General features: G+C 36.7%; 1 protein-coding gene across 2 annotated transcripts in view; it reads right to left on the reverse strand.

The window, feature by feature from the left end:
• The window catches only part of NEBL (nebulette), a 244,932-nt gene that overhangs the window by 18,975 nt on the left and 202,407 nt on the right, over positions 1 to 23,550 (reverse strand). The window contains exons 16-23 of one of the 2 annotated variants that reach the window (XM_056484450.1): positions 21,208 to 21,300; positions 17,985 to 18,077; positions 17,510 to 17,601; positions 15,479 to 15,572; positions 13,338 to 13,442; positions 12,057 to 12,228; positions 7,926 to 8,018; positions 6,846 to 6,974 (exon numbers count right to left, since the gene is read on the reverse strand). In XM_056484450.1, coding sequence (XP_056340425.1) covers positions 6,846 to 6,974; positions 7,926 to 8,018; positions 12,057 to 12,228; positions 13,338 to 13,442; positions 15,479 to 15,572; positions 17,510 to 17,601; positions 17,985 to 18,077; positions 21,208 to 21,300 — 871 coding nt within the window. The remainder of the gene's footprint in view (positions 1 to 6,845; positions 6,975 to 7,925; positions 8,019 to 12,056; positions 12,229 to 13,337; positions 13,443 to 15,478; positions 15,573 to 17,509; positions 17,602 to 17,984; positions 18,078 to 21,207; positions 21,301 to 23,550) is intronic. The other variant, XM_056484449.1, reaches the window with a different exon arrangement.

Genomic DNA, 23,550 nt, shown 5'->3' on the forward strand with positions numbered 1-23,550 from the left:
TCAGATGAATCAGTGATTTATATCTTAATGCATTACAACCAGCATGGAATATTTAGATTTATTCTCAGCACCCTAAACCAGACCTTAATCAAAATTTAACTAAGCAATCACTTGAAGTACTTTTCAAGCTTTATGTTAAAACATCAGGTTTTACAGATAGTTAATACCTCTTTGTGGTGTAAAAGAATGAAAAGTAATTTTCTGGACTAATTTCTCTCATGTTCTGCATTAACAAAGCACTAACCAGAGGACACCAAAAGTCCAATAGCCCAGAGTAGGACAGAAAACTGATAATGCACAAGATAGTGAATAAAGGTAGTCCCACTGCCTTTCTGTATTCCTATACTTACATGGCTTAAAAGGCTGAAGTGGGTTATTCAGACACAAAATTATATATTAAGCAGTCAGAAATCCTCTAATCATGTAAACACATAGAAATGAGGACATGTGTAGGGAACATAACCTGTTTCTAACTGAAATCTAAACTCTTATGACTAACTTTGCCTTTACTTTTCATTCTTATCTCAAATATAGAGCTGAGGATTTTAACACCAGGAAGCTTCCCACTGTATTCAAGAACTCCTCAAACTGTACTGACATAATTTTAAATCAGGAAAAAATGCCATTTGAATGTTAGGAGTCACTACAAAACAGGAGGCAGAAGCTGAAACAGCAAAACACAACTCCTTCAAGTGAAATATGCAATTTTCAGAAGGGAGAGAGTTCTTGTCTTGCTGCCTGAAAAAACCATGTCCTTTTGGGATGCAATGTGGTTACAGGAAACCTTTAAAAAGGAAACCATATAATTTCTGTAAAAACTTATTTGAGAATGGAAGACTAGGGTTCACTGGTTCAGGAGAGCAAGCTCTCTAACAAGGAAAACTCTTCATGCTAAATAATTTGTGGCACCAGAGAGATTACAAACACATACATGCACTTCTGTCCATATAACATACAAGAGAACTAGTTAGTTAAGTTCAAAACTGTCACAGAAGTTTGTGGCTTATTTATTATTTGACTGCAAGAATTTGTAGTACACTACACACTTAAGAACAGAAAACCACCTGATTACCAAGATGGAAGAACACTTCTACCAAAATGCTGTTTAATGGAAGACTTTTCCCACACATTAGCTGACAGGTTGGCAAATCTGCTGGGGGCAGGCATGTTAAAGAAGGAAAACCAAATTACCATCAGGTCTGCAATACAAAAAAGTCAGAAACAGTTGTAAGAGTCTGTTGGCTAAGAGAAGTGACAATGTGACCCTCAGCAGGAGGTACCAAGAGCAGACACAGAGCATCATTTTGATGTGTTCAGCTCCCTGTGGCAGGGCAGCCTGCTGACACACCTGAAGGGGGACAAGAAACCCACACATGCCTAGAGTTCTTCCTGTGAACTGTACAATTCCTCTGAAAGCCATGTTTGATCACTGGACTCCGGGGAACACTATGGAAACAGAGTTCAGCTACCCAGCAAAAAAGAACAATTCTGCCCTGACTGACAGGGAAGAAAATACAACTGCTATGTCATTCTGCTTGACCTCCTCAGAATGGCACAGCTTAGCAACTGAATATGAACACAGAGAAGAGTGAAGGATTCCTGCCCTGTATTCCTGACAGCTGCACCTGGACACAGAAGACAGATCTCTCTATTACAACATAAAGAGCAGTCAGATGTTATTCCCTTTTTCTTTGACTTGTCTTTTACTAATCATGATTTTTCCCAACCTCAAAATCAGAGGGTTTTTTATTAAAATTCATGGAAAGGACAGAGCAAGGAAGGGGAAAAATTCTGGTTTTCTTTCCTCTTTTACTTTCAGCTCTTGGCACAGGAGAAGAGTTATCTCAATGCAAGGAGACTCCTTGGCCAAAATATTGGGAAACATCTGCAATTCCAGCATGTGAAATAAAGAGGGATTTTCTCCATTTTATCTGAGTAGTTTGTAGTCTTCTGACCAGACTAACCAGGAGCAGAAGCAAAGTTCCTTGTTCTAGGATTTTCTGTGGTATATATATGTTTGGGTGCCAAAGGCTCAGGCAAATCCTACAAACAATCATTTTACATACAGACTTACAGATATTGGTGTGTGCTAGGGGGAGAGAAGGAGACATCCTTAAAATTCTTGTTCAAAATGTTGGACTGAGGAATAAAAGGCCTCTCCATGAGGTGTAACAAAGAACAAGAACAAGAACAAGAACAAGAACAAGAACAAGAACAAGAACAAGAACAAGAACAAGAACAAGAACAAGAACAAGAACAAGAACAAGAACAAGAACAAGAACAAGAACAAGAACAAGGCTGCTGCCAGGGACACACAGCAATACACAAAGTCTGTGTTTGCTCTTTGCAGGGCTGTGTTCACACTGCAGCTCAAACACAAGTTCTTCTAGGTCTGACCCACACCATGCTCCTGCCTCAGTGAGGAAAGGAGGAAGATAACCCCTGGAGCCTGAAGGAAGGAAGGGGAGCAGACTCAGCTGTTCTGGAGCCTTTCTTCTTCAGAAGGTTCATATCACACAATGAGGACATGGCACTGGGGAGGGAGATGAAAGGACTCACTGTCTCTCATTGATTAAACTTCCACTCCAAGCTAGATAAAGACTTCAAAACTTTAAGAGACTGCAGCATTGTGTTTTCTTCAGTTTTCACAGTCTTTGGAGTCAAATTGACAGCAATGCCCATTTGCTGTATTTATTCCTCAGAAGTTCTTTGCAGCAATTGTTTCTGGATTGCTTTATGTAATATCAATGAATGATCCGAGAAAAATTTTCAGTTTTCTCATATAACAATCTACAGGTTACTTTCAAGGCTGATAAAAAAATAAGTGGAATTTCCAGATTTCTTGAAATCTGTGTATTTGGATTGCCAGTGCAAGTAAAAGAAGATAACTAACCAGGCAAAGATAGAGACTTTAGTGCTGCTGGCAGACTCAAGTTTTCATTAAACTAAAGAAAGCTCATGAGAAAACTCATATCAAGGCTCCTTTATGCTAATTCTCACTACTTGTCTGGTGGCAGCAAGTGAACTGAGTCTGAAGAACTTGGGCTGAAGGAGACAGGTGAAAATAGCACACCTGCAGCCAACTGGTGACATGCTGGCTCCAAGCAAAGACACCAAATTTCAGCACATGCTTAAAACACAACAAAAGGCACTTGAAAATTCTGTCCTAACATCCACTAAGGTTGCCTACATAATGTTTTTTTGGGAGCACAGCAAACCTGATTTCCATCTCCTACAGACTTTTTATGTATATTTTAAGATAATAGGATGATGTCATAGAAAATAACCAAGAAACCATGTTTTTTCCCCAGCAGAGTAACAATATATCCATCACTGAAAATGAACTGATACTCACCTCTTATTTTTCTCCATCCACACATTACACACAATTGAAAATGAAAATAAATGGTCACTTCCTCAGACTGAAAAGTCTGAACATATGGTAAGGACAAATTTATGTCCATATGCTGATACACAAATTAGACATTAAGAGGAAATAAAAGGGAAAAAAAAAAAAAAACAAAAACAAAGGAAAGGTCAAAAGCAAAAGAGGAGAAAACCAGCCAAACCAGCCCTGAAGGTTTCAACTAGAAACTGTCCAAAATAGTGCCAGATTGGCAGAGGTGTTAAGCCATATGAACCAAATCATTCTCTCCTGGAGCCTGAATGCAAACTGACAGGGTGGAACTTTACTTGAAGGGAAGGAAGGGGAGGGAAGAGGAGGAGGAAAAGAGTGAGTCTGGAAAGAATTGGGAGAAAACCACTGTACAAGGCTGCATGAGAAATCAGGACAGAAAAGACCTTATAAAGAGGCTAAATAAGACCCAAAACACAACAGTTGAGATATTTTTCAGACAGAATGCTGTCAAGAGAGACCTGAGCTTCAAATATTTGTTGCTTTTTCCTAGTGTTCTGTGGAGAAAAAAAATGGTCTGTCTTTATAAATAAAAATAAATCTGACATCCATATATCTCAACCTCTCTTTCTGAAGAAAATAATCTGAAAAACCTTCCCAAAAGTAAAGGATTCCATGGCTGAGAAGTTGCAACATCACTGTAAAAACAGGACTCAAGAAATCATCAGCTTCTATTCCTTTTCAGCCAAGTTGAAAATAATACTACCAGTGAGAATTTTGCAAAAATGTGGTACCCAGTGTTTCCTGAAGTCCTACAGAATGGCTTTCAAGTACAAAGATAAACTTTGTCCTGCAAAAACTAATTGCAAAGTATTTAGGAAGACCAAGTTCTAATGCAACACTGAGAAACTCTAGTTTAACACCTTCTGTTCAGTGCGGCAAAAATCCTCAAAGATATCCTGAAGTAATAAAGTCAACCCTGAGAAATAATCACAGAATGAAGCTGTAAAAAAGAGACACAGAGTTGGAAAGTAATTCCAAAAAGATTAAAAAGATTATAAAGATAAAAGCACTTGTCCTGCACCAGCTTGCTGGAAAGTGTTAACAATTGTCTCCTATTCAATTTTACCTGCAATTCTCTAAAAGGGAGAACAGGGGATTTTCTGGACTTATATCATAGAAAAATGTACTGATTTTGTAGAGAAAGCTCCCTGAGAAAGACACATTCAGCTCAACATCATCATCTAAAATAACAGTCAGGGAACAAAATAGGAAGAAGTAATTCTAATGAACAATGTTAGTAGCTTCTCTGTGATGTTATTACTGAAATTCCCCAATAGAAGAGAGAGTTATTTAGAATAAGCCTTTAACATCTGGTATTAAGCCAGGGGCCCAGCTAAAAGCTGGGAAGAGGCAGTTAAGGAACAATTCCATCAGCTGTGGCAGGCGAAGACTTGAATTGTGTGTCAAATATCAGAAAAGGTGTCTAAAATAAAGTAGCAATTGAGCAATGTAGAAATATGTGAAAGATGATGAGACAAGGCCAAAGACACTGAGAGATTGTAAAATTGGTTACAGGTCTCCAACTGCCTTTCATGTTGGCAAAGCATCAGATAGAACAATTGCCAATGAGAAACTCTGCTGATCTGAAAGTACAAACTCCATGAGAAACAGCCATGGAATCTCACCAAAACAGATTTGGTTCTCATTTGTGGCATAAGAGGAATTGCATAAAGGCCATGGGCAAACTTGTCTTGTGGCTATGTGCAAAATGACCTTTTGATGGGATGAAAAAGATTGGCATTTCTGGCCAAAGACATTATCTTCTGCTGGTTCTTTCTAAGTGTGTTTCTTGTAAATCATTAGGATAATGTTCAGTTATTTAGCTGGGCCACTTATTTCTTCCCTGCAATGGGAACTGTCTACAGATGCTCAAATCCAGCTGGGTTAAAACAGAAACAAACTCTTGTTAAATATGTTGATCTTGGGAAGGACCTGTTCAAGACATCACCACAACAACAGATTCAAATAGAGCCTCAAAAAGCTTTTACTAGTGCCAGAACAACCAGGAAAATAAAGTCTATTTCCCATTCTCAATATGGCAAGTAGTAAAAAATATCTGTTAAAAATCAAGTCAAGCTGACAAATCAATGTTGAAATGGCTTGGAATACTGTCAAAGAGCAGAACAGCTATAGACAAACAATGTGCACTGGACTGTGAAGCCCTATTTGCATCATCATAGGAAGAGAAAAAACAACATAATGCGAATTATTGCTATCATCTATTAAAAGAGTTGAGAATAAGTTAAAATTTCAAATATTGTCTGATGTGATAAAAGGCAATACATTTCTGTCAAAGATATCTGTTTCCTTCTGTGTTCAGAGTAAGCACTTCAGTCTGAACACCTTCTCCACAACCATTTTTAATCAGAGCTGCTTGTATCTATTTACACAGCACCCAAAAAACTCAGACTCCATAAGCAACAACCACCACAGTAACATATTACTCCAGTGAATGGGAGAACATAAACAAATGCAGTCTACAATTAAGATGCCTTAAAATCTTCTAAAAGCATGGGTAATTTAATGTTGTGTAGGTAACTAAATGGTTTCTTACAAGAAAAAGAAAAGTAACTCTTTGGATAATCTTTCCAATGCACCTTTTCTTCACAACTGAGATGCAGAAATCACTATTTTTTAAAAATATCTATTTAGAATGCAATGATTCAGAGTATTTTCAATTCATCAGTTAAGTCTAGTGCATTCTGTAATGCTACTAGGATGACTAGACACTTATTCATAATTTTCCTAAATTTTCTTCTAATCAACAGCATCAAACAGATACAAAATGTGGGTGTGTACCTGAGAATGCAAAATATTCTAATATTAATCCATGTTAAACCATAACAGACTATATAAAATTCCCAGCTGAATGTTAACCCTGGTTCTCAAACCACTGAGAGAATGAGAGAAAACTTAGTTATGTGAGAAAGAGAGAACACAATAAAATTCCTTGGGTTTTTTTAAAGATAAAAACAGAGCCAAAAAATCTGCACAGTTGAATATGGGAAAAGTACTTTAGTCACTAAATTACTATCATTTACTTAATTTACCCACTGAAAAGTCCAAGGTAAATATGGTTTTTATCAGGTTAAAGGTGTATTTCATTCAATTACATTGTGTCATTCAAGAGAAAAAATAAAACCAGATTCATGTACATTTTGCAAAAACACAACACACCTTGTTTAAAGCACTGCCAATAGGGCTTTGGATTACAGCATTACCAAAATTGTGAAAGAGAATTCACAATAGAATGACATGGCACACAAAAGCTGTGCAGTCTTGCTTTGCTTTCTCAATCAATCAGGCAACAGCTTACAAATCACTTTCTACTTGTGACTACACAAGGATATGGAGTTAATACAGGCCAGTGAAGTCTCTGCAACACTGCAACAGTGCTGTTAGTGAAAAAGGTGGCAATAAGGGGTACCTCCTTCATCAGATGGCCTTGTTATCTCACTGCAGTAAGAAAAGGTAGGGTTCGTGTCAGAGCCATCTGATTTATAATCTCCCACACTAGTGGAATGCAAATACTGCTTACTGTAACGGCTGGCTCTTTCTACAAAGGTAGAAAGAAATAAAGAATACCACAGTAAATAGATGGCAGAAGTGCAAAGACAAGCAACAACATAAACCCCACCACTGCTAACACTGCTATTCATACACTGATGGCATTGAAATTAGAGAAAAGTAAATTCTCGCACCATTAGTTCCAAAGCTTGCTTCAAAATCTAATACAACTATGTTTGTTCCTTGCTTTAAAAGAATAGCAGAAATGGAAGGTTGTATTGAGATACCAGAAAGAGAAGGGATAACGATGAAGAATATAAAAATTTCCAGTGGAAAAATCAAATTATTCCTTTATCCCAGCATGCAAACAAATGCATGTGGAAATACAGCTATATATTGTTCAAAAGAATATTTAAAGTTCCAAAGTAGAAAAGGAAATGCATGTGAAAACTTTAACATGCAAAATAAATATTCCTATGCAGGAAAAGGATCAATAAACTTGTAAAGCCAAAACCTGCTCCCTGTTATTACATTACTTTCTCTCCTTTTCCATCTACCCTAAAACTATGAACGCCTTGGAGTTGCAAATAACAGAACAAAGCATGAACTCATGTGCCATAGAGGAAAAATGTGCATGGAAAAGAAATCAATTTCATAAATAGGTCACTTTCTATAACTCTGAAATTTTATAAGGTCCAACTATTTGAAAATTCTACTTATAGCAAGGACAAAGTAGGTCAATGCTTTTTAAATGGCTACTTATAAACGGCATAAATAACTTGTTTAAGATGAGATTTATTTCACTATTTCTTATCTCCACATGTGATTATGGCTGAAGTTCCTATAAAACACTGTTTTTAAACTACAACAGTTGTAAGTATATATGAAAGCATGCTTATAAAACATATGGCTGGCATATTGACCTGAAAATTTACAGTTTCAACTTAGTTTTGCAAACATGAAAAGCTGAATTGGGGAAAAGTCAGGATATAAGCAATACCAGAAAGCATATGCAGACTCCTAGACTGAATATTGTCCTCCAGAGGATCAATGTCGAAGATGGAGCCAGGATCTGTGCGCCAAACTTTAAGATCTTTTTCCAAAGCATAGAAATTATAAGACAGACAAACAACAAAGGAAGCAAAAGCATGAAAGGAATAAGCTTTAACAATCAGCAATCAATTCCCTTCATCTAGAAATTAGCCAATATATCTAAATATTCACCCCAAGAGAACAGAAAGCTTCATTTCCTGCTTAAAAGAACTTAATGTATCCATTTTAAGCACTGACATTATTTTAAGGAGACTTTTGCTTCCAATTTTTTTGCATTTTCTGAACATGACCATAGTATGTTCTTAAGTCTAAATAAATGGAAACCAGTTAACTTTCACATATTAGAGCTCTCTTCCAGTAGCAGAACCAAAATCATCAGAGGAACAAAATTATTTCCCAAGTTCACCAGCAGCATCCTTATGTGTGGAGATGCTGCAGTGCATATCCCTATAGCTGATAGTTGGCAGTATACAGCTCCACACTGACAGACACTGCAGACTCTCCTTTGCATACAGCAGAGGTCATGTCAGCATAAGAAGAAGAGCCAGGCCATAGCTCATCCAAAATAAATTTCTACTAATTGCTTAATTCCTGTAAACTGAAAAGTATCTATCTTTCTTAATTAATATCAAAAAAATGAACTAAGTTGACAAATGGAGCTGTAGAAATCTGCAGTGTACACATCTACCGTAGGATAAAATGATGCCCACTCCTGAACTTAACAAGTAATTCCCTGTGCCAGTGAGTGCCCAGGAGGCCAAGAAGGCCAATGGCATCCTGGCCTGCATCAGCAACAGTGTGGGCAGCAGGACCAGGGCAGTGACCATTCCCCTGTATTCAGCACTGGGGAGGCCACACCCTGAATCCTGTGTTCAGTTCTGGGCCCCTCAATTCCAAAAGGACACTGAAGTGCAGGAGAGAGACCGGGGAAGGGCAATGGAGCTGGGGAAGGATCTGGAGCACAAGCCTGTTGAGGAGCAGCTGAGGGAGCTGGAGATATTTAACCTGGAGAAAAGGAGGCTCAGGGGAACCTTATCACTCTCTACAAATACCTCAGAGGAGATTGCAGTGATGTGGGGATAGGTCTCTTCTCCCACGTAACAAGTGACAGGATGTGAGAAAATGTTCCCAAGTGTGCCAGGGGAGGTTTATATATTGGATATTAGGAAAAGATTCTTCACTGAAAGGGTTGTCAAGCACTGGAACAGGCTGTCCAGGGAAGTGGATGAGTTACCATCCCTGAGATATTCAAAAAACGTGTTGACATGATGCTTGAGGACATGGTTTTCTGGGGTGCTTGACAGTCCTGGGTTAATGGTTGCATTTGATGGTCTTAATGTTCTTTTCCAATCTAAATGGTTCTGTGATATCTGACATCTAAAATTAATAAATCTTTAAATCTCTTCCAGTTTAAAAGCCAGTTTAAAATAAAACCTTGATGTAAAGTATAATCAATCAAAGCTCAAATCCACCAGATCACACATTTTTACTACAGAGTTTCTTCTTGGGCAGACCTGGCTGCAAGATTTACTCCATATATAAGTAGGAAAAAAACCTGTCTTCCCAACTTTGTTCTTTTGCTGGTTTGAGAGGTAATGAGTTGACAGGTAAAGTAGGACTATGAGGACCCCAAATATGTCGTGTTTCAAATTATTAACAGCCTAGATGCAAAGGAAAGAGCAGACAGAGCTAACAAAATAAATCCCATGGCTTTAGAATTCAATGTATGCACATTATTCAACAACTACCACAACTCCCATAAGGTGAGGCATAGTGCTAACTCCTTCCTGCCAAGATAAGTTAAAGCCAACACAAAATCTTATGATAAACTATGTGTTAGTCCTAATGGAGATAAATTATGCACCTACACAAAGTACTGACAGGCATGAGAAGGGGCAGGGAATTGGTGAGGGCCCAGCTTGTCCTGTTTGATCATGCCTTAGTAAGTGAAAATGTAAGTATGGCTTCATGGCAGCACCAGTGCAAGAGTCATAGATTTGTATTGATTTTATCCATCTCTGTGATCTGACATAACATACATAGAATCAGAATCTTGGCAATACATAACACAAATCAGATTGAATTTGTAACTGTTGATAAAGTAAACCCAGGTAACTTTTGCCAAGGGGAAATATCCTTATATTCATGTGAGGACTGTGGTCCATGTTTAGTAACAGATCCAAAGCTCACTGACATCAGTTTATCTTGATGGGTTTAGAATGGCTTAGTAGGGTTAAAACTAGTGCCTATTTGCCAGAGCAGTGTCATTAATTTTAGTAACCAAGCATTTGAAAGAGTAGCTCTAGCTTCACCAATAATACATTAAAAATCAACCAGAGGGATTCTGACACAATTTTTCTAACTGGCTGAACAATTTTCAACTACAAAAAATACTCATGAGAGTCGTAAGTATGTTTTTCAGTTTGCAAATTTTTTTTAGCTGCCAAGGACATTTCATGAGCAGGGAGTTCACTGCTTTTTTTTTTTAATAAGCAGATATTATAACTGCAATTTTATTCCAAAAAAAGCATTAGCTAAAATACTTCAGGTCTGTCATAGTCTTTTACCTTTAAATAGTTTGTACGATTTTTGCTGTTTGGCAGGCATGGGAAAATAAGAATTTCTCTGTGTTTTGACACTGGAGTAGGTTTAGGTGATAAATAGTACTAATATTTCTTACAGCTCAAGAATCTCTCTCAGGGATGCCCTTCAATCTGCTTGTGCTAGCAAGGCTTCAGCTGCTGAACATGGGATTGCACACATTTTTCTCATACACACAGAATGCAGCAGAGAGCAGGAGGTTTGCAGCATACACTAAAGAGCAAATTGCAAACTGAATGTCACACTGCAGTTTTCCAGAAGCCTTGCTCCTTTTCTTTGGCTGCACCACAACTATGAAAGTGATTAGTGATGGAAGATCACCAGCATCTGCCCCAGGCAGAGCTCTCTCCACACACACTTCTGGGAAACCCCTTCTCATATAAGGCCACTGTAGCTACAGACACAGAAAGGATGGCAACCAAAAAGGAAATAAATATACTTCCATATAGGGGGAGACTTATTTGGAGACTTCAAGGAACAGACTGAAAAAAAGCATCTGCCAGGAATAACAGTTAACCTTGCTTTAGGCAGGAGGATGGCCTATGGGACCCACAAGTTAGTCCACTCCACCTGTAATTTCTCTGGTTTTTGAGAGGCAAACTTAAAGTCAGCCTCACTGTTATCACTACATATGAAGAATTTTAGAGTTCTATCTCAGTATGATTTTTTGTATGCTGATCCACTGGGGTCTTCATGGCTGCAAAGCACAGAAAAACTGAAATGGGACACACCAAAACAAAAGGATATGAGAGGAGAAAAACTATTACCAGTTCCTTTGCCGTAGCAGACTTTCTGACTTTTAAGTAATTTCAAATATCCACTTCATTTTTTAAACAGAGTTCGTTACAGTTATGCCAAATAATGTTTATGCAATACCTTGTCTTTAGATATAAATCAAATCTGTATTCTACCCTTTGAACACTCAGCCTTATCTTGGATCATCTTTCAGAACATCACTTCTCAGCACTGGTACTTGACTTACCAGAGATCTAATGAGTTAGTGATGAATTACAGCTGGAGATATTTTTAAAGCTGTGTGAAATTGTAAAACATAAGGTAATAGACATGGGCAATTCTAGAGAAATTTCTGATTGACAGAAGGGGAAATTTCAAACTGGCCTGCAATATTTAAACATTGAAAATCTTGCAGAATCAGTTTTAATCATCTTTCTTCTGTGTAAAATTAAGATTGGAGATATTTTGACCTTCCTTATACAGTCTAAATTCAAATTTAAAGTAACAGTAACAACCATCTATATATATATATATATATTTTTTTTTTTTTTTTTAATTACAGAGAAAATTATAATATAGCTCCCATTCCTTCCCATTTTGACTTCTCTAGAAGCTGACACGGATCCTGTAGTTCATCCATAAGTTTCATGGTGAGAAAAGAGAGAAAATGAAATCTGTAAAGCACAAACAGGGTTTTTTATCTTCCCCACTGTGCTTTCAACAACAGTATTTAACAGCTTACCAACAATTATTCCAGGTCTTCTGTCCATTTCAACAATATGTGGATGCACACCCTTATATGCTGCATCACTCACAATTTGGGTGTTTTTCCGTACACGCTCTGTTATAGGATCATCTACCACTGGGGTGAAGCCTCTGCCCTTTGTCTTCTCAAAATCTTCATGATATTTTACCTAGGAAAACAAGGAGAATGACATTTTTCCCCAGGCTGCAGCTGACAGCAAATGGTTATTCTGTGCAGGAATGCATATATGTTTGGTTTATGAGGCACTTTTGTTCTTTGACTTTGCACCATAATAGAATTGTTATACACATCAGATAGGCTGGATGGCCAGCCAAGTATTTTCTATCACCTTAACTAGTTTTTCTGATATTTTATTATCAATTTTGAATTTCTTTTCCATTGACACTGAATTAGGTGCTAGCTTAAGCAGCAAAGCATCATCTTACTATGACATAGGACACAAAACAGCCCTGCTCTCAGGAGGTCATCTGGTCCATTCTCTTCTTCTCTAAGAGAACAGCTGGCTAGTGATGCAGACAAATAAATCTGTCAGTAAAAATGTTCCAGTAGTAGTTCCAAAGAACTCAAGCATTTTCATTCACTGATAATTTTGACTACTTGCACAGTACCATACAAAATGGACATTTTGCTTTTTTTTATCATATATCAACTGGCTTTAAAAATGAGTTTTTAGAAAGAACTATTCTAAACTATTCCAAACTGCTTGCTTTAAAAAAAAATTAGAAAAAACAACATTAGAGTACAAAGTGTTACAGCACCAAGTGTTGGAACAAAACCCCAGTATTAGTAAGAGTTATAAAGGTAGTACTGCTGATTATGCATATTTACATTATAAATAACTTAATCATCAATTAATTAAATTGACAAACATTCTCACACAAGCTGATGCACACAAAACAACTCATTCCAAGAACCAAAGTCACACAGAAACCAGGAACATGCACAGGCACAAGGTGAAGTGTGTCACCTAATCCAGTGAAATTGTGATGCTCAAATGATGTGTGTACAATTTTAAAGAAAATAAAAACCAAAAGAACAGACATTTAACTGTTAGAAAACTTTATTAGTATTTTGAAAATGTTCATTACACTCCTATGCAGTTAGCAAACACTCCCTCTGCAGGCGTCAGAAGAAAATATTCCTTCCATACCTGAGGAGAGAGTTTCATTAGTTACCTATATTAATGGAAGGCAAAATCCAGTGGAAGTCAAGTGCCATTCCTCAGAACACTCTAGCCACAGGAAGAGAGCACCCTACCATTGAGATGTTGTTTTGTGTTTCTCTGACATGCCTTAGCTCAGGTGTGTCTAGAAGCACACTACGTCTACCTTTCATCTGCCTCTGATCACTGCTGTACTTCACCTGCAAAACAGCAACAACAGCACAGGTGAATTGTTTGTTTACAGTAGGAAGGATGGTGAGAATCACACTATGCAACAGCACCTTTCCAAACCACAACATCCAACAGTTCTCTTCTTTACACTCATGTGCCAGGAAATTATTTCACAGTGAGGATACAGATGAGCTTGTATATTGGTAAGGACAAAAGGCATATTTATTCCATCAAAAACTTACTCATAAGAAAGTATTTATATTTATTTAAAAGCTGACATTTGTGACTGTTTGAATGACATATGTTAAATCATTAATTTATCAACTGAAAAATGAGGTAAGTACTAAGAAAACACCACTGTGACTTAGAACATCCTTAAAGATATTTGTACGGCTGATGATAAACTACTGTCTTATTACTGAGACACACACAGAGTCTGTTCTCAGTCTGCTTCCAGGCTGGGATTACCTGAGAAGCCCAGGGAATTCAATTCTTACAAGAGGATTAATCTTTTGGAAGGCTTCTTATTCCCATTCAATAGCTAATCTTTACTAGCAGCATAAAGCAATGTGTCTGGGAAGAATCTGAATATTTTGTTTCCTAAAGGAACATCTGGGCTCTGGGTTTTGTGCATCAGTAAGTACTGAATCTCCTACATCACATTTCTCCTGATTAGCTTATTTTGTGGCATTTTTACAGATTAGTAGAGATGTAAGGTTAATTATCTGTTAAAAATAAGAAGAAAAAAAACCACTCAAAATAATAAAATAGTGAAAGTGGTTGATCCTACTTATTGCTTTGGGAGTGAGTACTTCTACAGTTTTTTCTGTCTTGTTGAAATCTTTTACCAATGGCCTCTCTTAGCTCCTACATCACACTGTAACCTGTGCACTGTGTTAGTTAATATTTTAGATTTACCTGTGTATATACACTCCAAATATTACTTCTCAAATGAGTTGTGCAAATCTATTTCAACATGCATTTGTGATGAGAAAAACAATGTATTGAAACTAACCCTCCTTAAGATTATGTATTGGCTAAGAAAGTACATCCATGAAAATATGGGTTTGGTGTTTGTGTTTCATAGGAAAGTTTGAAGTAATGTATAAGAAACAAAAATATATGGTACTGCATATTCTTCAAAGCCTTCTTAATTAAGCAGTAAATTCTCTAGGAAAATATATTCAGCTACATATGCTTTTGAATGTAAGGTATATTCTGGACAGAATAATTACTGCCAGCATGGGTTGATTTTTATCTTACTCGTTAACATAGAGGAGTATTTATCCCTGTAAATCTTGAGAAACAAAATGAATGAGTCACTTGGCAAAGCACATTTCATTTTCACAAATTAAAAAAATATTTAAAGTCTAGAATTTTTGTGAAGTTTTCCTCTTATTTTCAACTACACACCTCAAAAATAATTCACTTTGGTAAAGATGCATGAGCATTTTAAGAACATGATTAAGATACATGCATTTACAATGTCAGATTCTGTTCCTTTGTCCTTAGACATATTCCCTGACAAATCCAACACACTTTTCAGTCCTACACTCAGTTCTAAAGAGTTCATTACTTGCAATTCTCTTCTGCTACAGTTCTATTAAGAAGGACTTAGCTCTAACACAGATGGCATGTTACAGAATGGACACTTCCACGCTTTGAATAAAAAAAATAAAAAAAAAATAATAATTTGCTCTGAGGATAAATTCTCATTTCCTTTTATCTTTACTGCATTTCATTGCTGCAATCTAGCAACTCAAATTTGGTAACAAGAGACAAAAAAATCTTGAAAGAATGACTAACCTCTACTGACTCTCTCCTTGAAAAATACTGGCACCAACACAACCACTTACTTTTTCTGCAAGAATAATCAGACAACCCTGAATATGTTGGTTGCACATATTTGCAGTCCATGTCCTCAAAGAATAAAACCAATATCTCTTCAGTGAATGATGAAGTTGGACTTCTTTGACACAGCAAATGTAACAGGAAAAGCATATCCATGTTTATATTTCTACAGTGACTGAAAAATCTGAATGACAAAAAGATTCAAACAACTTGCCGAGCTGATATTGTCTTGATTCTTCCTGACTCTCTCCATCTCAGGAGTGACACTCACAGCAGTAGCTTTGCCAGGCTGCTTTCTGTAGTGAACCTATTATTTAAAAGAATAAAACATAAATTCATACTTTTTCAGGTATAGCAGAATCTCCCTGTTTTATGTAAAAATGCATTACTTCAAAGGTCATCCAGGAAACAACTGAAAAGCTAAAACACATCTGAAGTTTATTAAAGTTTATAAAACTTGATTTTTGAATGATAAACTTGATTTTTTTTTCTGTACAGGCTGTTTATTAATGCATTTCTGTAGATATATACCACATATGCACACACTATCTTGGCATTTACCTGACTGGTTCCTGGCTCTACAGAGAAATAACTCATATTTGGAATGGGGTTAAGCCACATACAATGCAGAAAAGGCAAGCAGAGTACATGAAAAACTGAATTTCAGGAAGGTCCACTGCAAATACATATTTGTCAAGACACATAAACTCCATAAGGTCTGCATATATGTTCTAAATTTTACATACTACATGTTCAAAGGTGACTGAACACAAAGGGTGCAATTGAACTGCCAATTGAATCCAGCCTAATTTCATTTATTTAAATGCACTGTAGGAATATCCCCTTTATGACTTTATAACCAAACACAATGCATTAACCAAATGCACACTTGAGGCTGGATCAGGATCTAAAGCAGATAAGGAACAGGATGTTACAGGCATTGACAGACCAAGCAATCTAATGTTAACTGGCCCTACATGCTGGAAAGTCAGACATGGCAAATATTTAATCATAGATTCTGGCAACAAATTCATACCAATTCATATATTTTTATGCAAAATAAATGCTTCTATACAAAAGCAAGCTCTTGGATTTAAGTGATAAGGTTAAGTGTGCAGATAGATACATAATTCTGCAGTGCACTGTGGCAATAAGGCACCTATTGCTTAAGCAATTGTCTTCCACCACAACACAATTTTGGTCTGTCCACATCAATGTATTCCAGTTGAAAAATTAGTTTCTTACAAAAAAACTATGGTAAGCTTTCAAATGGATTAAACTTGCAAATTAGCATTTATAAAGGTAAAATGACTATTCAAGAATTAATGCTTCTAGAAATGGCTGAAGTTAAAGAACCTTCACTAAAAGCTACTCCAGTGACTTGAAAAGAATTTAAACTTCCCAGTGAAATTTGTATAGCACAAAAATTGGTGAAAAGTAAACTGAGTAGAAAAACTATACAGACTGGTTTGAATCACTTGGAAAAACAGTTTTTGAAAAGAATACATTTTAGGAAAACTAGACATAGCAACAATAATTCAGAAGTTGAGTCAGAGGTACAGAATTCTTGAAAATTGTGACCCAAACAATTTTGGTGAATGCAGCAGAAAGCACCCCAGGGAAACACTGTAGCTATTTGTGGACCATGGCTGCTGATGGCAGATCTCAGTGAGTCTGGTCTCTCATGGACTCATTAACAGGGTACAACTTCATCAGTGCAGGAAGGCAGAAGCATTCTCCAGTCCTTGCCTTCTTCTCTGTGCTCCTGCAAATGGTTATATCAGCCATTAAATACTAAATTCTGATGAGAATATTACTGAGGAACCAGAAGGAGACAAGGATGAGAGCAGAAGTTTGAGCACAAGTGTAGCTAACTTTTTACAAAGCAAAATAAAACAGGAAACAGGTGTTCTGTTAAAAGAAATTTAAAAAAAAAAAAAAAAAATTGGTCAAGATTTTCTGCAAATATCCAAGGAAGAGAATAACATCTCAAAGCATTGCAGCCATTTCTTTAATAGAATGTGTGATACTTCACCTGCCATTGCCCAAAGCAAACAAAGCCTTTTCACGACTGCTTCCTTAAAAAAATAAGGTTTTCAAGTAATTCCATTACTTGAATTCCAACATATTACAATACATTAGTTCTTCCCTGACTAAAGGAAAGGCACAGTTTCAGAAAGCAGAACTTTGTACTCATCTTCTGCAGCTAAAAATAATACAAAATATTAAAGGATAGCAACTTCCCATGCTGACATTCTCTTGATTCCTCTTGACTCTCTCCATCTCTGGGGTGACACTCACAGGAGTGGCTTTGCAGAGCTGTTCTTTGTACTGAACCTAGCAAACATGTCAGAAGATATTACAACAGAGATTTCCAAGTAACAGAATATGTAAATGTGATAGATATCACTAAAGAGCACATTGCATTTGGATGGAAAATACCATTCATTAATAATCAATCCCATCTTTCCACACAATACTCAGTACTCACCCTCTGGCAGTTCTTCTATTTCAAACACAGACAATTGTTATTTCAACAGAATTCTTATTGTTATGAATCAAAGTGCAAGGCTAAGGATTATCATTTTACCATTAATTGATTAAATTGTTCTTCGTGAACAAACAGAAAGTAGCACGAACACCACAGACATATTCACCCAAGACACAAAAACATTTAATATGACAGAGAGAAGTGTGCAAGAAATGAAATTGGGGCACACATTGCTAATATTCTTCTGGTTTTCCTTGACTCTCCTTAGTTCAGGTGGATCAGAAATAGTTGTTGCACGTCGAATTTCTTCCTTGTATTTAATCTGCACAATAGATGTTACAAAAATATTATCAATTTAAAGAAGAGAGAGACAGGCACTAAAACACATCACTCTCCCCTTTACACATACTGCACTACTAGACCACATCTACAAAGCATTGGCCTGAAATGCAACAGTTATATTTAATTTTTAAAGAAGTCTGCTCGGGTCTCTAACGTATCTTGCTTGATGTAATGCAGCAGAGAGTGCTTATAGCAATTCCAGTGTACTGAAACACACTGGGAATATACATCACATGGGATTGTGGCTATTTTCACAATTGGGATATACTGTATATACTACTTGGAGATCCACATCCTTTGATAATGACTTGGTATTACTATTAACTTGCTATGGAGACTACCAGTCCATTTCAGAAACCAAGCCTTTTAGGTGTTCCTAAATGGGTGGATGGCTTCAAAGTCCTAGTGAAGTTCTCTAAAAACACACGCAGACACACAAGTGAGGACATAGTTGTCTGGGTTGTTGATGCCTTTGCAGGTGCTGTCTTTATTTACTGGTTTTTTCTAACATTTAATTTTCAACTCTCTTCTCAAGACATGGTACTTCTGCAAAATGCCCAATTTCATAGCACTGACAAAACTTGTTTTTCTCTAAGCTCATACTTGGAAGCTGCTTTGACTGAAACTTATAAATAAATAAAACCAAACCAGCCCAAAGTACAGACCAGGAATGGAAAATTTCAGTCCAGACAGTCTAGGACAAATATACTAAAGCACTAGAAAAAAGGGTCTTTTAATAGAGACTATTAGGTAATTTTAAGAATTGGCAGTGCTACTTAAAAGGCTTCAAAATGTCTGTTACTTGAATTTAATAAGACCCCAGCTTTGTGGTATTGACTGACATACCACAGGGGTGTCCTCACAGATTTCACACTAACAAAAAAACAAATAGAATCTTCTTCCCAAAGTGCTGCTTCTTCTCTGTGCTGTGTCCAGCCCTGCCTGCCCCTCAATATAAACAAGTTTTTAAAAAGTCCTTGGTCATTTGTAGCTTCTCAGTTCAGGTTCAGCTTCAGTCCATGGGTCTGTGGCTTGCTTTGAAAGTTCTGTGAGACCTTGGCTTCTTCCAAACCATCATCACAACAGGTGAGGTGAGCTCAACCTCCTTGGCTGTCACCACCTTGTATTTCAGGATTTGAAAACACAATTCTGACGTTTGTCTCCCACTTATGTAATCTGGAAGAATCTGATCCCTTTCAGAACATGATTCAATGGACTTTTTTGTGGGGTTGGTTGTACTGTAAGTATTACTTTGGTGCCCTGGTGTTTCTTTCATTGCAAATTTGCTCCACATTCTAGTTTTGTTTAGCCCAGAAAATAGTTTTAAGGCTGTCCCAAGTTCTTCTGGCTAAATTCAAAAATAAGTGTAAAATATTTTAATCTAATGGATTCAAAATTGGTGTAATTTACCCTTCCTTTGGGACCCCTGTAACTTACACAATACAATTTCCCTCTCACTGCACAATTTCCCTCTCACTGACATGTAATTTGAAACATTCTTGTACATTGCCTTTAAATTTGGCATGCTACACCTCTAATAAATATTATACAAGACTAAAGTAATTTCAAGTACACTACATGTAATAAAATACCTTTTATAAAACATTAACTCTACACAAAGACTAGCAAGGTAAAGGCCATGCTTACATCATAGCACTACACCACTAATGCATTTTGTATTTCCCTTGGCAGGTTTTTGTTCAAATGTATTTACTTGCATACTGACCAACCTTTCATTTTTCCCTCTTCACCACTATTTAGGATTTCTAAAACAGCAAGAACAGTATACACTATTTTTCCACTTCACTTTGAAATGCATTGTGAAAAAAACTTTAGAGTAAGATTTCTCCCTTCTGTGTGACTATTATTGAAATAAAAGTCTGTGGTTACTGGAAATTTAAAAGAAAATAACAAAAAAAAAAAAAAAAAAAAAAAAACCCCTCACCCTCAAATCAAGAAAATAACAGCTTCCCAACCAGCAGGTTTCAACTATTTATCCAACTATTTTAGGATTTAGGACACATGGTAGCTTGCACTGTGACTCAAAACAACAAGATGAAAAGTGATGGATTGAGCAGAAAAAGTTCCAAGGAAAAAATGAGCTTTTCAAAAATTTTTGGAAATTCTCTACTGACCTTACTTGGGTAGGAAATAAAGTGTTTAACACTATTCACTAATCAATTAAATGCTATGAGAATAGGTGACCAGAGTCCCTAATTCATATTTTAACTAATATTTAAACACAACATAGTATCTATTTATCTATATATATGTCTATACATTATTTTCAAACTTTACTTGTAAAAAAAAAATCGAATAATCAGAAAAGTCATGTCACAAACATAAAATCTGCCCCAGAGGAGGCCCCACCAAATATAACAAAGAAGTGAAGAATGTAGTTACAAGGGTTTTGCTGCTTGGCAGCCATTTTTCAGGGTTTTTTTAAGTTTTGACACATATTTATCAGAAGATAATGTTCTATTTGAAGAAAACAGTAATTTTGATATTTTATTTTGATTTGCCTATTGAAGTGGCAAAGACATTGGGCATCTTTAGATAAACAATATCAATTCAGAATTAATTTCACCCGATCTACAGATCAACTTGTCACCAGCACATAAAGAGGCACCAACTCTCCACCTTATCACACAGCTGAACTCTGGACACAGTTTTTCTTGTCTTGAAGTGCAAACTACATCAAGTCCTATGCAATACATGCAAGCCTCTAACAGAATATCACAGATTTTCTTTTTTGTCACATAGTATTTTTCTAACTGCAAATACAACTGCTGTTCAGTTTGTCATATGGGGAAAGGCATTTCCTATTTCTCACTCTTGAGAGACAAAACACTTTCCTCAAATATTTAGTTAAAATATTTTCTTATTTTTCTTAATGCTTCAGTTATAATCTCCACCTGTGGACACAGAAGTACTACAGCAGAGGGGAGTTCTAGCTGTGCTAGAATTGAGCTCTGTATCCAAAATCCAGTGGACAACTATCTGAATGAGATGTGTGATATGAAAATGAAGAATTTTTTAGTAAACAAGATGAAAAAAAAATTGTTCCACCTTTTACTCACATAAGAATATTTTATGTTAATAGCACTCACCGAACTAATATTCTGTTGATTTTTCTTTACTCTTTCAATCTCTGGAGTATCTTTTACAGCTGTGCCAGCTCCTACTTCCTTCTTATAAAACACCTTCATTTCCCCAAAAGAAAAGATAATTATGAGACTGTTAGCAATGCAAATACTAGTTCTCATAAAAGGGCTAGGCAATTTTCCAAGTTCCAAATTGGTCTGACTATTAATCTTGCTAGGAAAGCAAATACTTTAATTTTTCATAAATAACACTAATTATCAATAACTACAATAACATTGTTTGCTTTCAGCTGTAACCCAGATAATATTATCTCATCCTTTAAACTGACCTCAGTATTTTTAAGTATTTGCAATGAGATACTTAAATTTGGAAAAAATATTAAAATTTATATAATATTCTATAAATTTTTACAAATGTAAATTCATGCTTGAGTAATTTCATTCATTTCAATGTAATTGAAGGTGCATGTACATGCAGACTTGATCTGGATTCTGTAGTCTTCAGGTCTTAAAATACTGTGAGAAGTGTAAAGACATTACAATTATTTTTAAGTTAACAAACTAGAAAATTGAAATATTCATGGAAAAACAACCATAACAACCTACAGAGCTGCAATCCAAGTCTTGCAATTTTTGACTCCTAGGTTCAAGCCAGAAAGCTGAGGACTGTATCTAAAAGCAAAACTCACTTCTTAAAAGATGCACACACTGTTTATACAATTCCCTATATTTCAATTGTTTCAGTAAAGGATAAACACAAAGCATGTAAGTAGAATCAATAATTTGAAGTTACTGAAAGGAACAGTAAATAACTGCTCCACAAATTCCAAGCATGGTTACAATTTAAATAACCATGGAGAAACAGTTCATGCTGGAAAACTCCTAAAGAAGTTTTACTTGATTTTCAGTATTTGGTGTTACAGCTGTTGCCATCTAGTAAGTATTTCCAATCAGTTAGTGTAAAAAATAAGTCTGATCCTGGAGTTAACAACATGAATCTTTACCATTTAAGTTTTCCTGTAAACAAACCTTGAACAATAAAAGCATCATTCTCTATTCATTCCTCCTACTTCCTTGTCCTCCTTAGCCTGGGGTGAATAACACTGCCAAATATTCTAGAGAAGAGTGAATGTCTGCAACTAATTTTTCAAATCTTCAGAAAACCTTTAACAATCTAGAATTTTGTTTTACCATGTGATAATAGAGACAGTTTGTGAGTAAGAACTTGAAAATTCTTCTGCACCATGTCAGTTAGAAAGGTTTATATTGTTGACTGGACTACAATATACTTTTCTCCTCTACCAAGGAAGGAGTGGGAAAATATGTTGGAGACAGGAATTTTTCTATGAAAGAGATGACTGTGAAGGAAATATCCTTTTATAAATCATCTGCCAAATGAGCTAGTGAACTAAAAGCAGCAATGATCTTATCTGCAGAGCTAGTTGTTATTTTTTGTCCCTTAAGGCAGAAGAACACTTGAGACAAAATCCAAAAATCAGAAGACTATTAGGGATCATTGGCTTTTTTATCTATTTGGGCTGCTTCCAGCTGTATCTTCACTCAGTAATAATTTACCTTTATCATCTAAACTGCACAGAAGGATGAAAGATTAAAACATAGAGAAAGAAGAAAAAAAGATAGTTCCTTCACTGCTGTAAACTGCTTTCCTACATTTGGAGGAGACCCACAAAGAGAAACAGGAAAATCACAAAAGAAAGCAAATAGAAACCATCTCAAAGACAAAACATTTTATTCCTTATTATCTAGAACAGCAAGAAAGAGGATAATTGTCAGCCTTGAAAGCTCAGTGGCCTACAGGGCTGCAAGGGGCTCAGATGTGTCAGAGCCTTGTCAAGGCTGAATTAAGTGGTGATACCTGTCTTAATTAAGCCTGGTACCTGAGTGAGCCCACACTGCCAGAGCCACTCACCTGCTGAGGACTTCATCAAAAGCTACCAAAGGCTGGAGCAAGGAGGAAAGCAGACCACAGGGGCTGGCTTGGATCCCTCTGCTCCAGGGAGTTCCAGCCTTGCCTGGCAGGACACCAGTGACATGAAATTGGTGATAAACACACCACACTGATGCTGTGCAGAGCACCATTCAAACCAGGAGCCAGCAGATGTCAGGAAGCAAAACTGGGCCAGTGACCCTGTCAAGGGCTCCTTCTAGAAAGATGCAGCCCTCAGCTGCATCCTGCCCTGATTCAAAGGCAGAAAAAGGGCAGGTGGTGGCTGGAGATGTCACAGCAGTGACCACAGCATGGAGCAGGCTCAGAGGTGTCTCCTCTGCTCTCCCCACAGGCTCTTGCTCCCCTGCAGAAGCCTCAGCTGTACAGGGGAGCTGCAGGCA

This window comes from Oenanthe melanoleuca, chromosome 2, assembly GCF_029582105.1.
Source record: "Oenanthe melanoleuca isolate GR-GAL-2019-014 chromosome 2, OMel1.0, whole genome shotgun sequence".
NCBI classification, from domain to species: Eukaryota; Metazoa; Chordata; class Aves; order Passeriformes; family Muscicapidae; genus Oenanthe; species Oenanthe melanoleuca.